The sequence below is a fragment of the Tachysurus fulvidraco genome, chromosome 11 (assembly GCF_022655615.1).
Source record: "Tachysurus fulvidraco isolate hzauxx_2018 chromosome 11, HZAU_PFXX_2.0, whole genome shotgun sequence".
Classification (NCBI taxonomy): Eukaryota; Metazoa; Chordata; class Actinopteri; order Siluriformes; family Bagridae; genus Tachysurus; species Tachysurus fulvidraco.
The window spans coordinates 215,986-235,985 of record NC_062528.1 but is presented as its reverse complement, the minus strand read 5'-3'; the positions used below and the strand labels follow the sequence as shown (position 1 = coordinate 235,985).

Sequence of the window (20,000 nt, the reverse complement as noted above, 5' to 3'; positions counted from 1 at the left end):
TGTGTGTGTGTGTGTGTGTGCATGTGCGTATGGTGTGTGTGTGTTTGTGTGTGTGTGTGTGTGTGTGTGTGTGTGTGTGTGTGTGTGTGTGTGGTTAAAGTCCCTGCAGCACATAAAGTGAGTGTGAGTTAAAACATTTTTAAAAAGGTGCTCATGACATTAAAAATCACACCACAGCTCTTTTTTTTAAACTTTAGTTTGTATAGAAAACAAATGCTACAGCAGTGTAAATGCTACAGCAGTGTAAATGCTACAGCAGTGTAAATGCCACAGCAGTGTAAATGCTACAGCAGTGTAAATGCTACAGCAGTGTAAATGCTACAGCAGTGTAAATGCCACAGCAGTGTAAATGCTACAGCAGTGTAAATGCAGTGTAAATGCTACAGCAGTGTAAATGCTACAGCAGTGTAAATGCTACAGCAGTGTAAATGCAGTGTAAATGCTACAGCAGTGTAAATGCTACAGCAGTGTAAATGCAGTGTAAATGCTACAGCAGTGTAAATGCTACAGCAGTGTAAATGCTACAGCAGTGTAAATGCTACAGCAGTGTAAATGCAGTGTAAATGCTACAGCAGTGTAAATGCTACAGCAGTGTAAATGCTACAGCAGTGTAAATGCAGTGTAAATGCTACAGCAGTGTAAATGCTACAGCAGTATAAATGCAGTGTAAATGCAATAAGCACCAAATCAGATTTTTAACAGTATACAGCGATGTGTTTCCCAGGAACATACAGTACTATAAGTTTAAATTCATATCGATCTCCCATAATGCTCTGGGTTTCGACCTGCCCTGTAAATCCTGTAAAATAATAAAACAAATATATATATATTTATATTTATATACCTATCTCAAAGTGCTTTACTTCTCCGATCGTTTCAGCTGAAGTCAAAAGAACCAAATGAAACAATTAAAAAATAAATCCTGAACTTTGACAGCGAGTGTGTTCGTGAGAGAGAGAGAGCACGTGTCTGAGAAAAACTTTCACATAGAAGACTTTGTTTAAAAATTCAGGTTTTGAAAACAGCAGTGAAGTTTAAAGCTGGAGATTTATGACTTACTGTACTGATGTGTTCGTCTGCTCTCCAGGTTTAAGGTTCGGGTGAATATCATGTCCCTGTTTTCCACCCTGTGTGATTTATTGGCTCTGTTTGTCTTCCCCGTCTGACTCTAACCTTTCCCTACAGTTTAAATACACCTTTCTTCCCTCCCACTTTTGCTCTTTACTTCCTGGAGACTTCAGTGACACTGTATTGATTTGCAGTAGCTGTAAGGGTTAAACTAACACACCGCACTAACTAAACACCGTGACAGCACAAGGGTGAATTTAAACTGGTGTTTTATTTTACTCTTCAGATACAATTACAGAAAGCCAAAAGATCCAAAAACATGTCCTCAAACATTGATCTTTACAGCATCAGGGCTTAAACCTTGGACTTTGTATATTATTTTTATATAACACATAAATTACAGATTTACAGCAGTCCCATAAATCAGATCAGACAATCATGAAGTCAGAGTTATACTTATCAATAAAACACAAATGATTCCCAGCTACAATCAGAACGTCTCCACTTCTAAACACGGGTTTACTGACAGCTCACTCTTATTTAAGATAAAAAGAACAGAAATATCATTGATATGAAGAAAAGGAAAACAAACACATGTGTAGTCTGTGGACGTTTACAGGAGAGATAAAGATCATTTTTCCAAAGTTCTTCCTTTTCCCTCTTCCACGTGTTGGTGTATAAAACCTCTGCAGTGGAAACTCATGACGTTCAGCACATTTACAGACATTTCACTTACATGAAACCTTTCAGTGACTCGTCCTGTGCTGGAGTATAGAGTATAGAGTATAGAGTATAGAGTATGGAGTCTGGAGTATAGAGTATAGAGTATAGAGTATGGAGTATGGAGTCTGGAGTATGGAGTGTAGAGTATGGAGTATGGAGTGTAGAGTATGGAGTATAGAGTATGGAGTATAGAGTATAGAGTGTAGAGTATAGAGTGTAGAGTATGGGGTATAGAGTATGGAGTATAGAGTATAGAGTGTAGAGTATAGAGTGTAGAGTATGGGGTATAGAGTATGGAGTATAGAGTATGGAGTATAGAGTATAGAGTATAGAGTATGGAGTATAGAGTCTACGCTGACATCCCATATGTTCACTTAGAAAGTCAAACCTAACTAAAGAGGTAATTATGGATAAACACCTTCTTCAGAACCCTAACCTGAACCCAAACCCTAACCTGAACCCAAACCCTAACCTGAACCCTAACCTGAACCCTAACACTAACCCGAACCCTAACCTGAACCCTAACCTGAACCCTAACCTGAACCCTAATCTGAACCCTAACCTGAACCCTAACACTAACCCGAACCCTAACCTGAACCCTAATCTGAACCCTAACCTGAACCCTAACCTGAACCCTAACACTAACCCGAACCCTAACCTGAACCCTAACCTGAACCCTAACCTGAACCCTAACCTGAACCCTAACCCGAACCCTAGCACTTCCATCTGATACACAGCGCTGCTTTTGTGTAGTATTGAAGCAGACGTGACTCTTCTCCTCTTCTGTGTGATATCGTTATACATTTCCTACTTCCTGCTAACTGAAACTCCAAACCCACTGTTGATCTTTCCCATCGGTGTTTCCCTGGAGAATCAGTCACTTATCCCATTTCTAATAATATTGAGGAAGTGAATCGGTGAAGATCTTCTTACAGGCCACCAACTGAAATGAAGGATTCTGGGATATACAGTAAGTTGACAGACAAAAACTTGTATTTACAAAATTTGTCTTTAGAGATTTTGACCTTCTACAATTTTACACAATAATGAGCTTTAAAACAACCAGAAGCAGTGAAACACAATCACACTGAGGAGACGCACACAGGTAACATGGACACCCTCAATCTAATCCTCAGCTCCATCCCCTTTACTGTTTATAACAGGTTCTAAACCCCTTTACTGTTTATAACAGGTTCTAATCCCCTTTACTGTTTATAACAGGTTCTAATCCCCTTTACTGTTTATAACAGGTTCTAAACCCCTTTACTGTTTATAACAGGTTCTAAACCCCTTTACTGTTTATAACAGGTTCTAATCCCCTTTACTGTTTATAACAGGTTCTAATCGCCTTTACTGTTTATAACAGGTTCTAATCCCCTTTACTGTTTATAACAGGTTCTAATCCCCTTTACTGTTTATAACAGGTTCTAATCCCATTTAATGTTTATAACAGGTTCTAATCCACTTTACTGTTTATAACAGGTTCTAATCCCCTTTACTGTTTATAACAGGTTCTAATCCCCTTTACTGTTTATAACAGGTTCTAATCCCCTTTACTGTTTATAACAGGTTCTAATCCCATTTAATGTTTATAACAGGTTCTAATCCACTTTACTGTTTATAACAGGTTCTAATCCCCTTTACTGTTTATAACAGGTTCTAAACCCCTTTACTGTTTATAACAGGTTCTAATCCCCTTTACTGTTTATAACAGGTTCTAATCCCATTTAATGTTTATAACAGGTTCTAATCCACTTTACTGTTTATAACAGGTTCTAATCCCCTTTACTGTTTATAACAGGTTCTAAACCCCTTTACTTTTTATAACAGGTTCTAAACCCCTTTACTGTTTATAACAGGTTCTAATCCCCTTTACTGTTTATAACAGGTTCTAATCCCCTTTACTGTTTATAACAGGTTCTAATCCCATTTAATGTTTATAACAGGTTCTAATCCCCTTTACTGTTTATAACAGGTTCTAATCCCCTTTACTGTTTATAGCAGGTTCTAAACCCCTTTACTGTTTATAACAGGTTCCAATCCCCTTTACTGTTTATAGCAGGTTCCAATCCCCTTTACTGTTTATAGCAGGTTCTAATCCCCTTTACTGTTTATAGCAGGTTCTAATTTCCTTTACTGTTTATAGCAGGTTCTAATCCCCTTTACTGTTTATAGCAGGTTCTAATCCCCTTCTAATTGCTGGCCACATTTCATGTTTAATTCAGTACCCGTGACCCCAAAAGGTGTTGAGCTATTTATAAAAACTGTGTTTGTGTTTGTGTGTGTGAGTGTGTTTGTTTGTGTGTGTTTGTGTGTGAGTGTTTGTGTGTTTGCGTGTGTTGCATCTATTTGTGTAGTTTCATAATAATGATGTCTGTATAAAACTGTTTTGAAATAATAATAAAGTCACCTCTCTTTACATCCTGTATCTCTGCCTTACAGTCAACGTCATTATTCTGTGACTCAATACGTGTTTGTGAGGGCGAGTTGGTGCTTGTTTTCTGGGCGTGTGTCAAATTAGAGTAAAAGAGACAGAAGGAAGATTCTTCTATTCAGTCATTCACTCTATTCCAGGAAGAAGGCAGTAGGAGGAACACGGGAAAGCCCCGAAATCAGCTTTCTCTTAAGGGAAATGTTTATCTCACCTCATTATTACTGTTTCACAGCAGAAATATAAAGTCTTCTGTCTTTTATTCACTAACGTCAACTCATCTCACATCCTAACGTTCAGAATTACAGGGCATCAGGAGGGGAAGTGGAACATGAGACCTTAAAATAAACAAGGTAATTGTCTCATCATTATTTTTGCCCTTCTCATTATCACTCATTCCCTTTTCCTGTCACTATCTGTACACAGGAAGGGTGACAACTTTGTCTGTGTTCAGGAAAGCAGAGACACATCTGTTATTCTTCATTTCTTATATTGTGTACGGTGACGGAGCCACCGGTCTACAGCAGAGCAAGTCTTGTCCTGTTTGGCCACTTGGTGGCGCTACAGTGAGCAAAACAATAAAATGTACAAAAGTTTCCAGGCATTTTAAATCATTTCTCACAGACTCGAGTGGAATCCTTGGCTTAAGACAAACAAATATTTGTTTCTCCAATTTCATTTTCTGCCATTAAGACTTTTTTTGAATTTTTTTTAAACCAAACATTTGTGAATATAATTCAGTGTTTTGTGAAGTATTCAGTGAGGGCAAAAACTGTTCTTAAAGTCTAGTTCACTGTAGGGCTCTGCCACTCTGCCCCTCTGCCTCTCTGCCCCTCTGCCTCTCTGCCCCTCTGCCTCTCTGCCCCTCTGCCACTTTGCCCCTCTGCCTCTCTGCACCTCTGCCTCTCTGCCTAACAGAAGACGTTGCTCTGCCTCTTTTGCTGACTTTATATTTGTTTAACTTACAATAGCAGAAAACAGCATTTATGGGAATACAAACGTCCATGAAACATCACATGATTAAGAAAGCAGAACATATGGAGCCGATCAGTTCCTCATAAAAATGTTAATCAAAATTGTTTCAAAGAATTTTCCCCACATCAGAGGCTCTGATTATGAGTTCGGTGCAAAATTCTTCTGTACTAACTTTACTAACCTTACTAACCTTACCCAGTGTACTAACTGTACTAACTGTACTAAATGTACTAACAGTACTAACTGTACTAACTGTACTAACTTTACTAAATGTACTAACAGTACTAAATGTACTAACTTTACTAACCTTACCCAGTGTACTAACAGTACTAACTGTACTAACTGTATTAACAGTACTAAATGTACTAACAGTACTATCTGTACTAACAGTACTAAATGTACTAACAGTACTAACAGTACTAAATGTACTAACAGTACTAACTGTACTAACAGTACTAAATGTACTAACTGTACTAACAGTACTAACTGTACTAACTGTACTTACAGTACTAACTGTACTAACGGTACTAACTGTACCATAACATGACCTGTATTTCCTCCTGATCTTGCCGTTCATGCTGTAGCGATGATCCAGAGTTTCATCCTTTAAACAGGAAATAATCTGTTTCTACTTCTAATCCCTTAGAAATGTTTATGGGCTTAAATAGTACAGAGACTGTAGAGTGATTGGTTAATGTGGTCAGATAGCAGAAGGTTCTCGTACAGGGCATTGACCTGAGAAGAAATATACACACCAGGAGAGCGAGTTTTATTTCACGCTACTTTAGATTTGAATTTCACCAAGAGGGCCTTAATAAATGTACATCTACATCTACATCTACATCTGCATCTACATCTACATCTACATCTGCATCTGCATCTACATCTGCATCTGCATCTACATCTACATCTACATCTACATCTGCATCTACATCTACATCTGCATCTGCATCTACATCTGCATCTACATCTACATCTGCATCTACATCTACATCTACATCTACATCTGCATCTACATCTACATCTGCATCTACATCTACATCTGCATCTACATCTGCATCTACATCTACATCTACATCTCATCTCCTATCATCTCATCTCATGTCATCTACATCTACATCTACATCTACATCTCATCTCATCTCCCCAGACAATATACAGGTGAGAACTTTCTAGGAGAGCGGAGTAGCAGCTAATGGCAATAATAAGCTGAAAATCCAGAACTCCTGAAGCATGAAAGCGACTCGACACACAAACCCATATGTGTTTGTCAGCTACATAAGCAAAGAAATAAAGACCAAACATAGCAGAGGAAATGTACTGTACTTATGTTCTTTCTTTCTTTCTTTCTTTCTTTCTTTCTTTCTTTCTTTCTTTCTTTTTTCTTTATTTTTTTTTTATTTTTAGCTTAAGTTGACCTTCTCCTTTTACACCAGGGTGAAAGTCATGCTGTTGGAAATCATCTGAACAGCTACAAGAAGTCAGATGTTTAAAAAGAAAACAGAACTTATAAAGGGAATCGTTTCCTCTTTGAAAAAAGCTCAGTAATCAAAAAAGTGTATTTTTCCTGCCACTGTGGTGGCTTCAGTTCAGACGGTTTAAGCAGAATGTTATATATAAATCTCCTGAACCAGAGATGAGCTTATTTAATAATTGTCAGATGTCATAACTGTGGCTTACCGGATACTAATTTTTTTTGTACTTTTATTACAGTTCCCTTAGTAATTTCTTCTTTTTCTATACTACAGAAAGTCTTGAACGCTTAAAACCTTCATGTAAAGTCTTTATTTTGCAGCAAAATTCTGCAAAGACTAAAATGTAAAGGTGATCTGTTGCTGTGGCAGGATGTGGAGAATGAGGACCGTTGGTCTGCTCGTTTTCATGCTTGATGGCAGACATTTTGTGGTTTCCTTTCAGTAGTTTGAAGTTAAAGCTGAAATCAACTCGTCCAGCTGTGTGGGAGTTTCTACTGATGTGTTACTGGTTTTCACACAAGAAACAAACAGCTTTAATTAAGTATGAAGAAATAAATGTCAGCTCAAACCCACACAGGACTCATAAGTAGTGAACATCAATCACTTAGACTTCTCTTTAGCATTTGGAGTAATTAGTTATGACATTTTAATGACCTCACACACTGCATGTCAGTCAAATACAGAGATAAAGAGATAATAAAGAGTATTTTAGTTATTATATTTTAGCTGCTATTGTTCTACAGCTAACTGGTGGATAAATGGATCAATTATTATCTTGTGAGAATATAATTTGGTCTGAAATTCACACGAATCACATTGTGGCTTTAAATGGTTTTAATCTAAAGGCCAAACAGGTCTGATCTGTCAGGTTATTGTCAGGTCTGATCTGTCAGGTCTGATCTGTCAGGTCTGATCTGTCAGGTTATTGTCAGGTCTGATCTGTCAGGTTATTGTCAGGTCTGATCTGTCAGGTTATTGTCAGGTCTGATCTGTCAGCTTATTGTCAGGTCTGATCTGTCAGCTTATTGTCAGGTCTGATCTGTCAGGTCTGATCTGTCAGCTTATTGTCAGGTCTGATCTGTCCGGTTATTGTCAGATTATTATCAGGTCTCATCTGTCAGGTTATTGTCAGATTATTGTCAGGTCTGATCTGTCAGGGTATTGTCAGGTCTGATCTGTCAGGTCTGATCTGTCAGGTTATTGTCAGATTATTGTCAGGTCTGATCTGTCAGGGTATTGTCAGGTCTGATCTGTCAGGTCTGATCTGTCAGGTTATTGTCAGATTATTGTCAGGTCTGATCTGTCAGGTCTGATCTGTCGGGTTATTTGCTGCACTGTTGTGTTCTGTCAGTGTTTCACCTCCACACACTTCTCATACTCTCGGTTTGTGTTATTTTTAGCTGTTTTCTGCTTTTCATGTTGAATTATAAAGAGAACAGGAAGTGCACCATAAATCATACAGGCTCATGCTTCAGTTTCACATCAAACATCAGACTAAAGAAAAAGTCAGATCTCTGTGACTCCATGAGGACACATCAGGTTCCTCTCCTATCAGCCAGGAACAGAAGCTCAGACCAGCTGAATCTAATCTTGTCTAATCTTCAGCTGTCCAGTTTTGGAGCCCATGATCACATTTTTAAAAACATTTAGATTTTTGTTTTCACTGTACAGTCGAAACATCATGTAGAATTCATGTGTGAGAAGATGTGGGTGTTAACCAGCTAGCGGTCATGACTAAGCTTATAATAATAGACAGGATGGATGATGTTCACTAAAGCCACAGAAACTCCACAGAAGTGTTTCTTTTAAACTGTAGGTAACCTTCCTTTAAACAATCCCAAACCATCCAAAGTTATTTTCATTTCCTTTTGAACAGTTTCTAATCTAAAGGTTAAATCCTGCGTTAAACTTTTATTCACCTTTGCCATTGTTTAAATACCATAAAACATGACTTCCTGCATTTGAGATAAAATGAAGGACTTGTTTTTAACCTTAAAGAACTTCATGGAAATTCATGAGGGTTTGTCAGTTATGGCATCTTCATGGTGTCTGGAGGTTTTATTCCATGGTGACGTTCATGCCTGTGTGTTAATGAACAAGCTGCACACTTCAACTGAGTGTTTTCTTCATATGGTGTAAATATTTAGAACATGTCATTTGTTTAGTGCTGCAACATCAGGACAGATGTTTATCTACTCCACTGGTCCCACCATCTCTCAGGGTAAGAGGTAAGTATACAACAAGACTCTTTTCTTTCCCTAAGGGTCTGGACAGCTGAGTCACTGGATATCTTCAAACAATGGTTGAAGTCCTACTTCTTCATGAAACACTTTAACTAGCACTTGTTTATCCCCTGTTTGTTGTATGTGTGTGATTTAAAAAGAAATGTTTTAGACTCGGGGCACGATGGCTTAGTGGTTAGCACGTTCGCCTCACACCTCCAGGGTCGGGGGTTTGATTTCCGCCTCCGCCTTGTGTGTGTGGAGTTTGCATGTTCTCCCCGTGCCTCGGGGGTTTCCTCCGGGTACTCCGGTTTCCTCCCCCGGTCCAAAGACATGCATGGTAGGTTGATTGGCATCTCTGGAAAATTGTCCGTAGTGTGTGAGTGTGTGTGTGAGTGAATGAGAGTGTGTGTGTGCCCTGTGATGGGTTGGCACTCCGTCCAGGGTGTATCCTGCCTCGATGCCCGATGACGCCTGAGATAGGCACAGGCTCCCCGTGACCCGAGAAGTTCGGATAAGCGGTAGAAGATGAATGAATGAATGAATGAATGAATGAATGTTTTAGACTCATGATACTTTGTCTGTAACCCAGTGACCCTGAGTTAATGTATTCAATGATAGAGACTTAAAAGCACTTTTGTACGTCTGGATAAGAGTGTCATGTTAAACGTGTCATGTTTTCATCCTGCACATGACCTTCTCAATCTCCAGACCTGCTGTGAAGAAGGCAGCATGAGAAGATGTTCAGGAAACTAAAGAGTGAAGTCATTTGTTTACATTTAGGGGGTATGTAAATTTATCATGGTTAGATTTCATATCTTTTATTTAGGGTTTTATTGAATGACTTATTTGTGACCATCGGTGAAGTGGCTTGTCGTCAAAACATTCATTTGTCTTCATTTTGTCTTCAGCATGATGATATTATTAATTTGCTGCAGTTCTCAGGAATTCCCCTTAGAGTTTGATGAGTAAAATAAAACTCACACCACAAAAACATTTCTGCATGAACTTTACAGACACTACTGAGCAAATCCACTACAGTTTGTTCCAAACTATCTTTAGAGAAATGTTTGTGTCCTGTCACAGTGTACCGAAGGCCCTAAATCCTGCATTCTGTTCAGTGAGGTGAACAGAGGTGAACTACAGTGTGGTGAACTTCCTGTCAGACTTACGCTTTAGTGGCTCAGTGTTTTATCGTGTTATTTATTATATGGAGCCTCTTGGTAAGAAGATGTGCCTTGTTTTACTGAGACAAAGCAAACAATTGTAAACCACAGATTTGTGAATTAGGGATTACAGGAAACACTGAGGGCCAAATAGCACAACACATCACACATCTTTTATCTAAATCTGATCTGTGGTGCTGTAGTAGACACGCTGAGATGTTTATTCCTCTGTGTACTCATGGGTTCAGCATATAGTGTTTACTGCTGCATTCTCTATTTTAAGCAAGTGTGTGTGTGTGTATGTGTGTGTGTGTGTGTGTGTGTGTGTGTGTTTGTGTGTGTCTGTGTCTGTGTGTGTGTGTGTGTGTGTGTGTGTGTGTGTGTGTGTGTGTGTGTCTCTGTGTGTGTGTGTGTGTGTGTGTGTGTGTGTCTCTGTGTGTGTGTCTGTGTGTGTGTCTGTCTGTGTGTGTGTGTGTGTGTGTGTGTGTGTGTGTGTGTGTGTGTGTGTGTGTGTGTGTGTGTGTGTATACACTGATTCACCAGTGTTTTGATGAACTCTACTCTGCCATAATGTCATTTAAAACCTTCTAAATGTTGTATTTTCCTCTTAATCGAATAATAAAATAATATAAATATAATAATGTAGCAGTTCCAGGAAAGAACATGAAAAACAAATAAATAATTATAAGTATAAATAAATAAAATTAGAGATCAGTAAAAGGCACAAACTGATCTTTCATACGTTAGATTAAGATGTCGCTCTTTTCTGACTACAGAGATTTTCTCATTAAAATGTTAATTATTTAGTAAAACTGTCAGTAAACAAGGCAAAGCAGCAGCAGTTAAATTAAATATAACTGAACTATTCCTAGAAGACAGCTTGGACTTTTTGTGAGTAAAAGTTGTTTTGTAATTTGGTGATTAAAATGAACGTTAACCTTCTGAGTCACACTGTTGGTGTTATTTCAGTTTGCTCCATCACTCGGTCTTTAGAGGATCATATTGTTTTGTTCAGGTAACAAACGTACGGCTGTTAAAGTGTCACTAACTTAAAAAAAGACTAACATTTTTATTTATATTTAAACAGGATTAAATAAAGGCACCTAATCAACCACTGCAGTATAGAAGCACTGCCTTCTAATGAGACATGAGAAATGTGGCTTTGTTAACATTCACTGTGGTCACTGATATAGAGATTCTGAGTCATTTCTGAATCGTACACTGATCGGAACTCGAGCTGTGCGATTTAATCTTATTATAAGAACACAGATGTGTAGTGATGTCATATCAAACATGTACATTTTACTTGATTCATGTTGCTTTTAAATCTGTTAGCAATTAAAAAAGGCATTAAAATCCCTTATGAAGTAATTGCTTATGATGCTAAAGAAAAAGACAAAATGCGGGTTCTTTTATAAACTTATTTATTTAATTTATAAAATATTAGTTAATACAAATTTCAAACTAAACTGATCTTGACTTAAATTTGAAGGTATTAAAAATATGGCAAACAAAAATGAGTGTTCATCCACAAACAAATCATTTCTCCTCTTCTCCTCTCCTATCATCTCATGACATCTGATGTTATCTACATCTACATCTGCATCTACATCTGCATCTGCATCTACATCTACATCAACATCTGCATCTACATCTATATCTCATCTCCTATCATGAAGGCCAGATGTTTTAATAACCACAAGGACATGAATGTCAACTCATGTGAGTAGTGTGATGAAGGAGAAGAGTCTACAGATATGGTCTTAGTTTCAATGTTGTATTTAATGTGTATATAGTGACTCAACTCACAATTTACCTGAGTGGAAAACCTCACTGCCATATAGAGGGCTGATCCCCTACTCGTCCCCTACCTGTCTCCTACCCATCCCCTACTCGTCCCCTACCTGTCTCCTACCCATCCCCTACTCGTCCCCTACCTGTCTCCTACCCATCCCCTACTCGTCCCCTACTCATCCCCTAATCACCCCCTACTCGTCCCCTACTCATCCCCTACCCGTCCTTTACCCATCCTTTACTCCGTAGGTATTAGATGGCCCTTGGATGGAACAGATCAACATTGATATCGACTTCAGGAGCAGACATTGCAGAAATGAAACACATTTCATTTTTTTAAACACTATAAAAGTTAGACAGAGCTGTTTTTCTGTGGTTGATGAAGCTGATGCTTGGAGTCTCATTTCTCCAAAAAACAGCACTTCCCTATTGGTTGTTGAGAAGTCTGGTGAGTTTATTGTCACTGTTATGTCAGTGTTCCTGCGGTTTATTGTAGAACATAATTATCCTGTTCGTCCAATGGTGATAAAATAGCAGGTAGATAAATATCTAAATAAATAAACTTAATATAAGTAGATATAAGGACGGGTTCTGCTTCATCAGTGCTGAATCTATCCTGATACAGACCCCTGCACAATCAGGGCAAATACGCTGTGTTTGTTAATGCTCACATACACACTGATCACACACACTGTATACCACATAAAGTCTTTCTGAAGCTTGACAAACCCGTTCTGAGCAGCAGAACAAAACACTCTGGTCTCTTCTGCTTATAAAGAGATGGGTACCCCTGAGTACCCAAAGTACCCAGAGTACACACATTACCCCTATGTACACACAGTACCCTGAGTACACACTGTACCCCTGAGTACCCAAAGTACCCCGAGTACACACATTACCCCTATGTACACACAGTACCCTGAGTACACACTGTACCCCTGAGTACCCAAAGTACCCCGAGTACACACATTACCCCTATGTACACACAGTACCCTGAGTACACACTGTACCCCTGAGTACCCAAAGTACCCCGAGTACCCAGTTGAAAGATAAAGGCCATATTTCCAGTCACATTTGTATACTTTTTGTTTTTTGTTTTTTTCTTCAAGTAAAAGTCCCAGCAAGCTGTTCAGGAAAACGTAAGTCCCATGTTATCGAGTGTGAAGGATCTTGTGTCCATTGCGCAGTCTTGTTTCTTTTCACCTTGCAGAAGTAGTGGACATGACCAGAGAATCACAGAAGATTCAGCACAGTTATCATCTGACAGGACAGGCTCCATCACTGGGTCTTCCATGGTTAAAACTGTTTGCATTAAACCCTTTTTTGAGTAGTTACAACTCACAGAGTTCCCATCATCAATTAGTCTAAAGTCTGTCTGTAACTGAGTTACAGTTTGACACGTTTCAGAGAAGGAATTCTTAAATTTGCACCAAATGCAGTATTCATGAGTTGAACACATACATGTCACCTGACCAGATCTGTATCCAGCTGATGGAGCTGCCATGTTTGATTCCATGTCATTCAGAACATCCACACTTGAGGGACTCTGACTCCGATATCCATCCCCAGCCACTACCCTGGACAACAGTTCAGTGTCTTCCCCCTCTAGTGAACCAGAACCTTCATGATGGCCCAGTCCTAAGCCACTGTCTCCAGTTCCCTCATTGTTTCCACTGCAGTGTATGTCATGTATGGAGAATTGTCCTGTGGTTGTCCTAACACTTCCACTGCCCTCGGTTCCTTCCAGACTTCCACAGCCACTGTCCACTTGTACATCTCCATTTGGTTCCTCTGTCTTTGTGTTGCTGACAGACAGATGCAGCTGTTCTATGCTTACTCCACTGTCAAGGCTTCCTCTCCTCTCTTCGTCTTCCTCAAGAAATTCAATGGTCTTTGTGTCGGTGTTTTTGTTGATGATTATCCATCCCTTCTCTGTCACAGTCTCCACTTGTACAGATTCGATAGTCATGGGCTTCCACGCACTTACAAGTTTCTGAAAGGGAAAAATCGCACAAGTTACATGTTTAAGCAGAGTACTGAATACTGAAAATGCTCTACTGCATACAGCATGGTTGTGTTTCAGCTGTTGATAACCATCAATAAGTGGGGGAGTCGTGGCCTAATGGTTAGAGAGTCTGACTCGTAACACTAAGGTTATGTGTTCGAGTCTCGGGCCGGCAATACCACTATAAGAGTATTTAAGAGTATACAGCAGTGTATAAGAATTTTTAAGAGTATACAGGAGTGTATAATAGTGTATAAGAGTATACAGGAGTGTATAATAGTGTATAACAATATTTAAGAGTATACAGGAGTGTATAATAGTGTATAAGAGTATACAGGAGTGTATAATAGTGTATAAGAGTATACAGGAGTGTATAATAGTGTATAACAATATTTAAGAGTATACAGGAGTGTATAATAGTGTATAAGAGTATACAGGAGTGTATAATAGTGTATAAGAGTATACAGGAGTGTATAAGAGTATACAGGAGTGTATAAGAGTATACAGGAGTGTATAAGAGTGTACAGGAGTGTATAATAGTGTATAAGAGTATACAGGAGTGTATAATAGTGTATAAGAGTATACAGGAGTGTATAATAGTGTATAAGAGTATACAGAAGTGTATAATAGTGTATAAGAGTATACAGGAGTGTATAATAGTGTATAACAATATTTAAGAGTATACAGGAGTGTATAAGAGTATACAGGAGTGTATAATAGTGTATAAGAGTATACAGGAGTGTATAAGAGTGTACAGGAGTGTATAAGAGTATACAGGAGTGTATAAGAGTGTACAGGAGTGTATAATAGTGTACAGGAGTGTATAATAGTGTACAGGAGTGTATAATAGTGTACAGGAGTGTATAATAGTGTACAGGAGTGTATAATAGTGTACAGGAGTGTATAATAGTGTACAGGAGTGTATAATAGTGTACAGGAGTGTATAATAGTGTATAACAATATTTAAGAGTATACAGGAGTGTATAATAGTGTATAAGAGTATACAGGAGTGTATAAGAGTGTACAGGAGTGTATAAGAGTGTACAGGAGTGTATAAGAGTATACAGGAGTGTATAAGAGTGTACAGGAGTGTATAATAGTGTACAGGAGTGTATAATAGTGTACAGGAGTGTATAATAGTGTATAAGAATATTTAAGAGTATACAGGAGTGTATAAGAGTGTACAGGAGTGTATAATAGTGTACAGGAGTGTATAATAGTGTACAGGAGTGTATAATAGTGTATAAGAATATTTAAGAGTATACAGGAGTGTATAAGAGTGTATTAACACCATTACAATGCAGCTTGAACAAACATTAATTGTGCAAATAAATAAATGAATAAATTAGAGAATGTAGTGGAAATTTTTACTTTAGAGAAGAACACATGAATCTGTCCTTCTAGGCTTCTGTATTTCCCATGGCTGGTAGTTATTGTGACTAGAGATTTCAGTTGTTTCTTCCTAAAACTGCCTTTAATCAGACCTTTTTCATGAGACCTTTTTTGTTCCCGTGGGATTAGCTTGGTCAGAAGATAAACAGGCGATGCTTCTAAGCCAATGGTGGATGATGTTTTGGCTTTACATGTCCTGTTTCATTTTATTCCTGTCTATAAAATGCTGGTGTTATCAATAATGGAGGCCCTTCCTCTCTGATTTTACACGTAAACTGTTGGGTCCTTCTGCAAAGCTGAACACAATAAACCATGAAAACCTTTATACTCTTGCCCGTGCCTGTTGGTGTGATATTTTTATGCTTTAATTCTCTCGAACCTCAAAACTTCCACAACAAGAACTATAAATGAAATGGGAGTTTAATTGTTGATACAGAAATCCCAGTGTTTCCCTGGTGGTTAGAATTCTAAGAAATGTAAGGTGACTGGTTCACAGGCTATATGCATTAGCACTGGGCTTTTTTTAGCTGTTCCTCTTTTGCTCACTGAAACTGGCTTTTTGTCTACTCTTGGTTTTGGTGAAACCAGATTAAGACAGAGATTACTCACCAAAGCACTGGGCATTTTCTGAGGTCGCCTCAGGAAACAAACACAGAGCATTAGAAAGGCCATAATTCCCATCAGTCCCAGTAAAATGAGGCAAATAACTAATGTCCAATCTATAAACAAGACAATTAGGGATAAACAAGATAAGTATTTAGTGAACCAAAGCATTTCAGAGGATGTGTAAAGAACAATGTCATGTTAGTCACATTACCTATTGGCACCTTTATACACTGTACAGGGGAGATGTTACTAGCGTCACTGGCTGTATCCTCCACCTTCACAAGCACACAGTACACTTGCAATGGCTGCAATGAGGTATAGGTTATGTCACCATCACCACCATCATCGTCCTTATCTTCATCAATCTTTGTCAGTGTCTGTGTATAGAGGAGTACAAAGCTTAGTGACATCACAGAGCCTCAGCATGCAACCGTCAACCAGGTTAAATATTCCAGTGTACTGACTTTAATTGATCTAGGACATAATATCAGATTTATACAGTTCATTAGAAAATCTGAGCTCGAATCATACCTGGTTTTCCTGCCCAGCTGGCCACAGGTATGTAGTGTATTGCACACCATTGGTAAAGATCTCATTAAGTATCTGTTTCCTGTGTATCTTCACACGCACAGAGTACGAGGTGGATGACAGCGTGAAGGTTGGAGCAATCAGCTGACCTTAGAGATACAGGGTTTATTCAACACATTTAATTAGAAGACTAAGTTGTATTTAAAAGTTTAACAATAAGATTAGTTTATAACTTATCACATGAATATATAAGATTAAAGCACTCATATACTAATACTAATACTAATAATAATAACAACAAGAAGTTTTCGTTTACAACAGACATTTAACCAAAAAATAAATACAAAATGCAAATACTCACTGAGCCGAATATTAATTTGTCGTTTAATACTCCAGAGGATATTGTTCTGACTTGATAGAGCTCCAACTCGCACTCTGTAGACTGGGTCCACGGGGAGATTCCCAATGTTACATACGGTGGTTTTAAGAAGATTACAGTGGGACACATTGGACCAGACTTGGGAATCGGGATAACTGAAAAGACAGGAGATGATGTTCGAGCTGATGATAGACATACAGTACTGAGGATAGTTTTATAGAACAGCATTTAGACTCAATGGTATCAGCAGGTCTGCATCCAGAAAAACTTTTAAACATTCAGTTTATGTCGTTTTATTAGTTTATATTATATATACATGCACAGATATAGAATTCTGTAAAATTCTGTTTTTTTTCCCGAGTTTTTTATTCTTAAGTGCATGATTTTATATATCTAATACATACATACATATATATATATATATATATATATATATATATATATATATATATATATATATATATATATATATATATAAAACCAATCATGTGTGTAAAATCATGCAGCTACAGTTCAAGAGCTTCAGTCAATGTTCAAACATCTGATTAGAGAAAAAGTCTGATCTCTGTGACTGTTGGTTCCACATGAGCTGGTCTAAGTATTTCAGAAACTGCTGGTCTCCTATTTTTGCACACAACAGTCTCTAGAGTTTATAACTAACTACATGTTAGGAGGACTAGGGACAGGTGTTGTTACTGTTGTGTGTGTGTGTGTGTGTGTGTGTGTGTGTGTGTGTGTGTGTGTGTGTGTGTGTGTGTGTGTGTGTGTGTGTGAGCTCTCCTACCTACGCAGTTGTACTTGATAGAGGTAATCCCCAGGATTTTCCAGAGGATGGTCCCAGGTTATAGTAACGTTCCCCTCCCATATGTGAACAGTGACATTTCCTGGTATTTCCTCCGCTGACAAACAGAGAAACAAAAGTTGAAGTTTCGAGCGGATTTTTCTCAAAAATTCCCACGTTTTTTGTTTTTTTTTCTTTTTTCTTTTAATCTTATGTCATGACTTGATACTGATTATTTGCTGTGAACATTTCAGACAGTTTTACTTTAAATAGTGTAAATAATCAGCCGATTCCACACATTTCATACAAAATGATAAATATAAAAAACTTCATTCTTGCTTAATTAGGGAAAATCTACACTATATGACAAACACTTCAAATAATCATTCAAATAAAGTTGTATTTTATTTTACATACATATTTGATTTGTACAAAAAGATTGTCTCTCTAAGAGAAACACAAAGTAATGAAATCACTTACCTGCTATGTAAAGTCTCAAGTGAAGTAAGATGATTAGAGCCGAAACCCAGTGGTTCCTTTCCATGGTGGTTTAAATATCATATCAAAAGTTCACAAAATCACTGGCTGTAAAACCAACAAGACGTCCAAGCTTTGTGCTGTTTCAGATACATGGGCTTCAGAGTGTCTCTTCTGTCTCTGACCGATCTACTTCACAGCATACACTTGTTTGATTTAGACAGAAAGTTCTACCCCTTCTTACACGTTTCCTCCTTCTCGCCTACACCAGAACGCTGTTCCTGTTTTGCATCACACTTCTGCAAACACCATGTTTCCATTACTGCGTTTGGATTAAACGAAATGAAGTAAAGTCTGATAAAATAAAGACACATCAAATTAATTACAATTAGCAAAAGACTGCAGTAGGACTCAGAAACAGGATTTTTTTGTTTAAAATGTATGATGAATAATTTTTAAATTAGATATTAAATTTTAGCCCAACACACTCCAGACTAAGGTTATGTTAGGGCTCTGGACTATGGGTTAAAATTTGTATTTAATGACCGTATTTTAAAAAAAAAACCTTATTCAAATTTACCACGTGTACCGACTTCGTGTAGCAATATCTGATGCCATCTAGTGTTCATTTCTGATATTACTGCATGGTGATGTTTGTGTCTCAGCCTAAACACACTGCACAACAATATTATAAGAACAATAATCTGTTGTTTCATGGTTAGTGCGAACTGTAAGATTCTGATAAATGTGCCAGCAGGTTTGAGCACTATTAAAATAAATGGCAGTGACAACTGTGCCTTGTGTTAGAGAAACTGATAGAGCTACTGACATTCTCCATAGCATTAGATACTTTGGTAACCTCGTGACCTTCACATGCACCTGAGACACCAGTTACACTGAGCCCGAGACACCAGTTACACACCAGTTACACTGAGCATGAGACACCAGTTACACACCAGTTACACTGAGCATGAGACACCAGTTAGTTACACAGAGCCTGAGACACCAGTTCCACTGAGCCCGAGACACCAGTTACACACCAGTTCCACTGAGCCCGAGACACCAGTTACACACCAGTTCCACTGAGCCCGAGACACCAGTTACACACCAGTTCCACTGAGCCCGAGACACCAGTTACACACCAGTTCCACTGAGCCCGAGACACCAGTTACACACCAGTTCCACTGAGCCCGAGACACCAGTTACACACCAGTTACACTGAGCATGAGACACCAGTTAGTTACACAGAGCCTGAGACACCAGTTCCACTGAGCCCGAGACACCAGTTACACACCAGTTACACTGAGCATGAGACACCAGTAACAGCTTTTCAAAATCTCCCAAGGCTGCCCGTCATGATTGATGCAGTGGGCAGGGCGGTCAGCACTGAGGCTGGGACTAATAACCGCAATATGGATAACGTCACGGTAAAGCTCACTGCTTTGGATACTGAAAAATGGAGACCAGAATGGACTAAGAGAGTGTTCGTGTAAATTGGAATGCGTCTACTTGCCCCAAGACCAAACAATCCCAATCTTATCTGCTTTCGGCTCCCCTCAACCAGCACTGGCCTCGGCCAAGGCCGCTGTTGGAACAACAACTCCCCCGGCAGAGCACTGCAGCGGGACTCTCTTGCGTTCCTTCCCCCACTTCCACAGACACCTGCTGATTGTTGACTCTCTCTAGGACCTAATCAAGGTTGTCTCCATGGCAATTTGCTGTGTAGCGCTACGACAATCTTGCGGACTGAGGCACCAAGATTGGATGCTGGGAGTGACGACTCTCCAGGCCTACACTTTTACACACACACACACACACACACACACACACACACACACACACACACACACACACACACATATATAAAGATATGCACTCACCCCCCCCACCCCCCACCCCACGCCTTCGCCGCTTCGTACCGCCAGTCTGACAAGCGGGTCTGTGACCAGTGCGGTAGATAAAGGCTGCAGGCCCTGAT

The 20,000-nt window shown here is 38.8% G+C and overlaps 2 protein-coding genes across 4 annotated transcripts in view; both read right to left on the bottom strand.

Annotated features, from left to right (window-relative positions):
• The window catches only part of tmprss4a (transmembrane serine protease 4a), a 16,501-nt gene extending 15,203 nt beyond the window's left edge, over positions 1-1,298 (bottom strand). Inside the window, exon 1 of one of the 2 annotated variants that reach the window (XM_027140249.2) lies at positions 1,060-1,298. The gene's annotated coding sequence lies outside the window, so the exon portion shown is untranslated. The remainder of the gene's footprint in view (positions 1-1,059) is intronic. The other variant, XM_047820957.1, reaches the window with a different exon arrangement.
• A 10,169-nt stretch (positions 1,299-11,467) lies between these two features.
• Positions 11,468-18,444, bottom strand: il10ra (interleukin 10 receptor, alpha). Of its 2 annotated transcripts, none has more exons than XM_047820829.1 (7): positions 18,026-18,444; positions 17,553-17,663; positions 16,747-16,919; positions 16,389-16,534; positions 16,069-16,234; positions 15,861-15,970; positions 11,468-13,847 (listed from the first exon to the last, which is right to left on the bottom strand). In XM_047820829.1, exons 2-7 carry the CDS (start codon positions 17,627-17,629, stop codon positions 12,984-12,986), a joined length of 1,536 nt encoding a protein of 511 aa, XP_047676785.1. In that variant the 5' UTR covers positions 17,630-17,663; positions 18,026-18,444; the 3' UTR covers positions 11,468-12,983. The 2 variants fall into 2 exon arrangements, with proteins under 2 accessions (XP_047676785.1, XP_026996060.2); XM_027140259.2 differs by having other exon boundaries at positions 17,549-17,663; positions 18,026-18,435.
• Positions 18,445-20,000: the final 1,556 nt, after the last annotated feature.

Excerpts from the sequence above, each read along its gene's own strand:
- il10ra (XM_027140259.2), bottom strand. The coding sequence starts at position 18,089 with ATGGAAAGGAACCACTGGGTTTCGGCTCTAATCATCTTACTTCACTTG. Across the intron at positions 17,664-18,025 it reads CTTGAGACTTTACATAGCAG|CGGAGGAAATACCAGGAAAT; the intron begins GTAAGTGATTTC and ends TCTGTTTGTCAG. Across the intron at positions 15,971-16,068 it reads GTGTATAAAGGTGCCAATAG|ATTGGACATTAGTTATTTGC; the intron begins GTAATGTGACTA and ends TCTTGTTTATAG.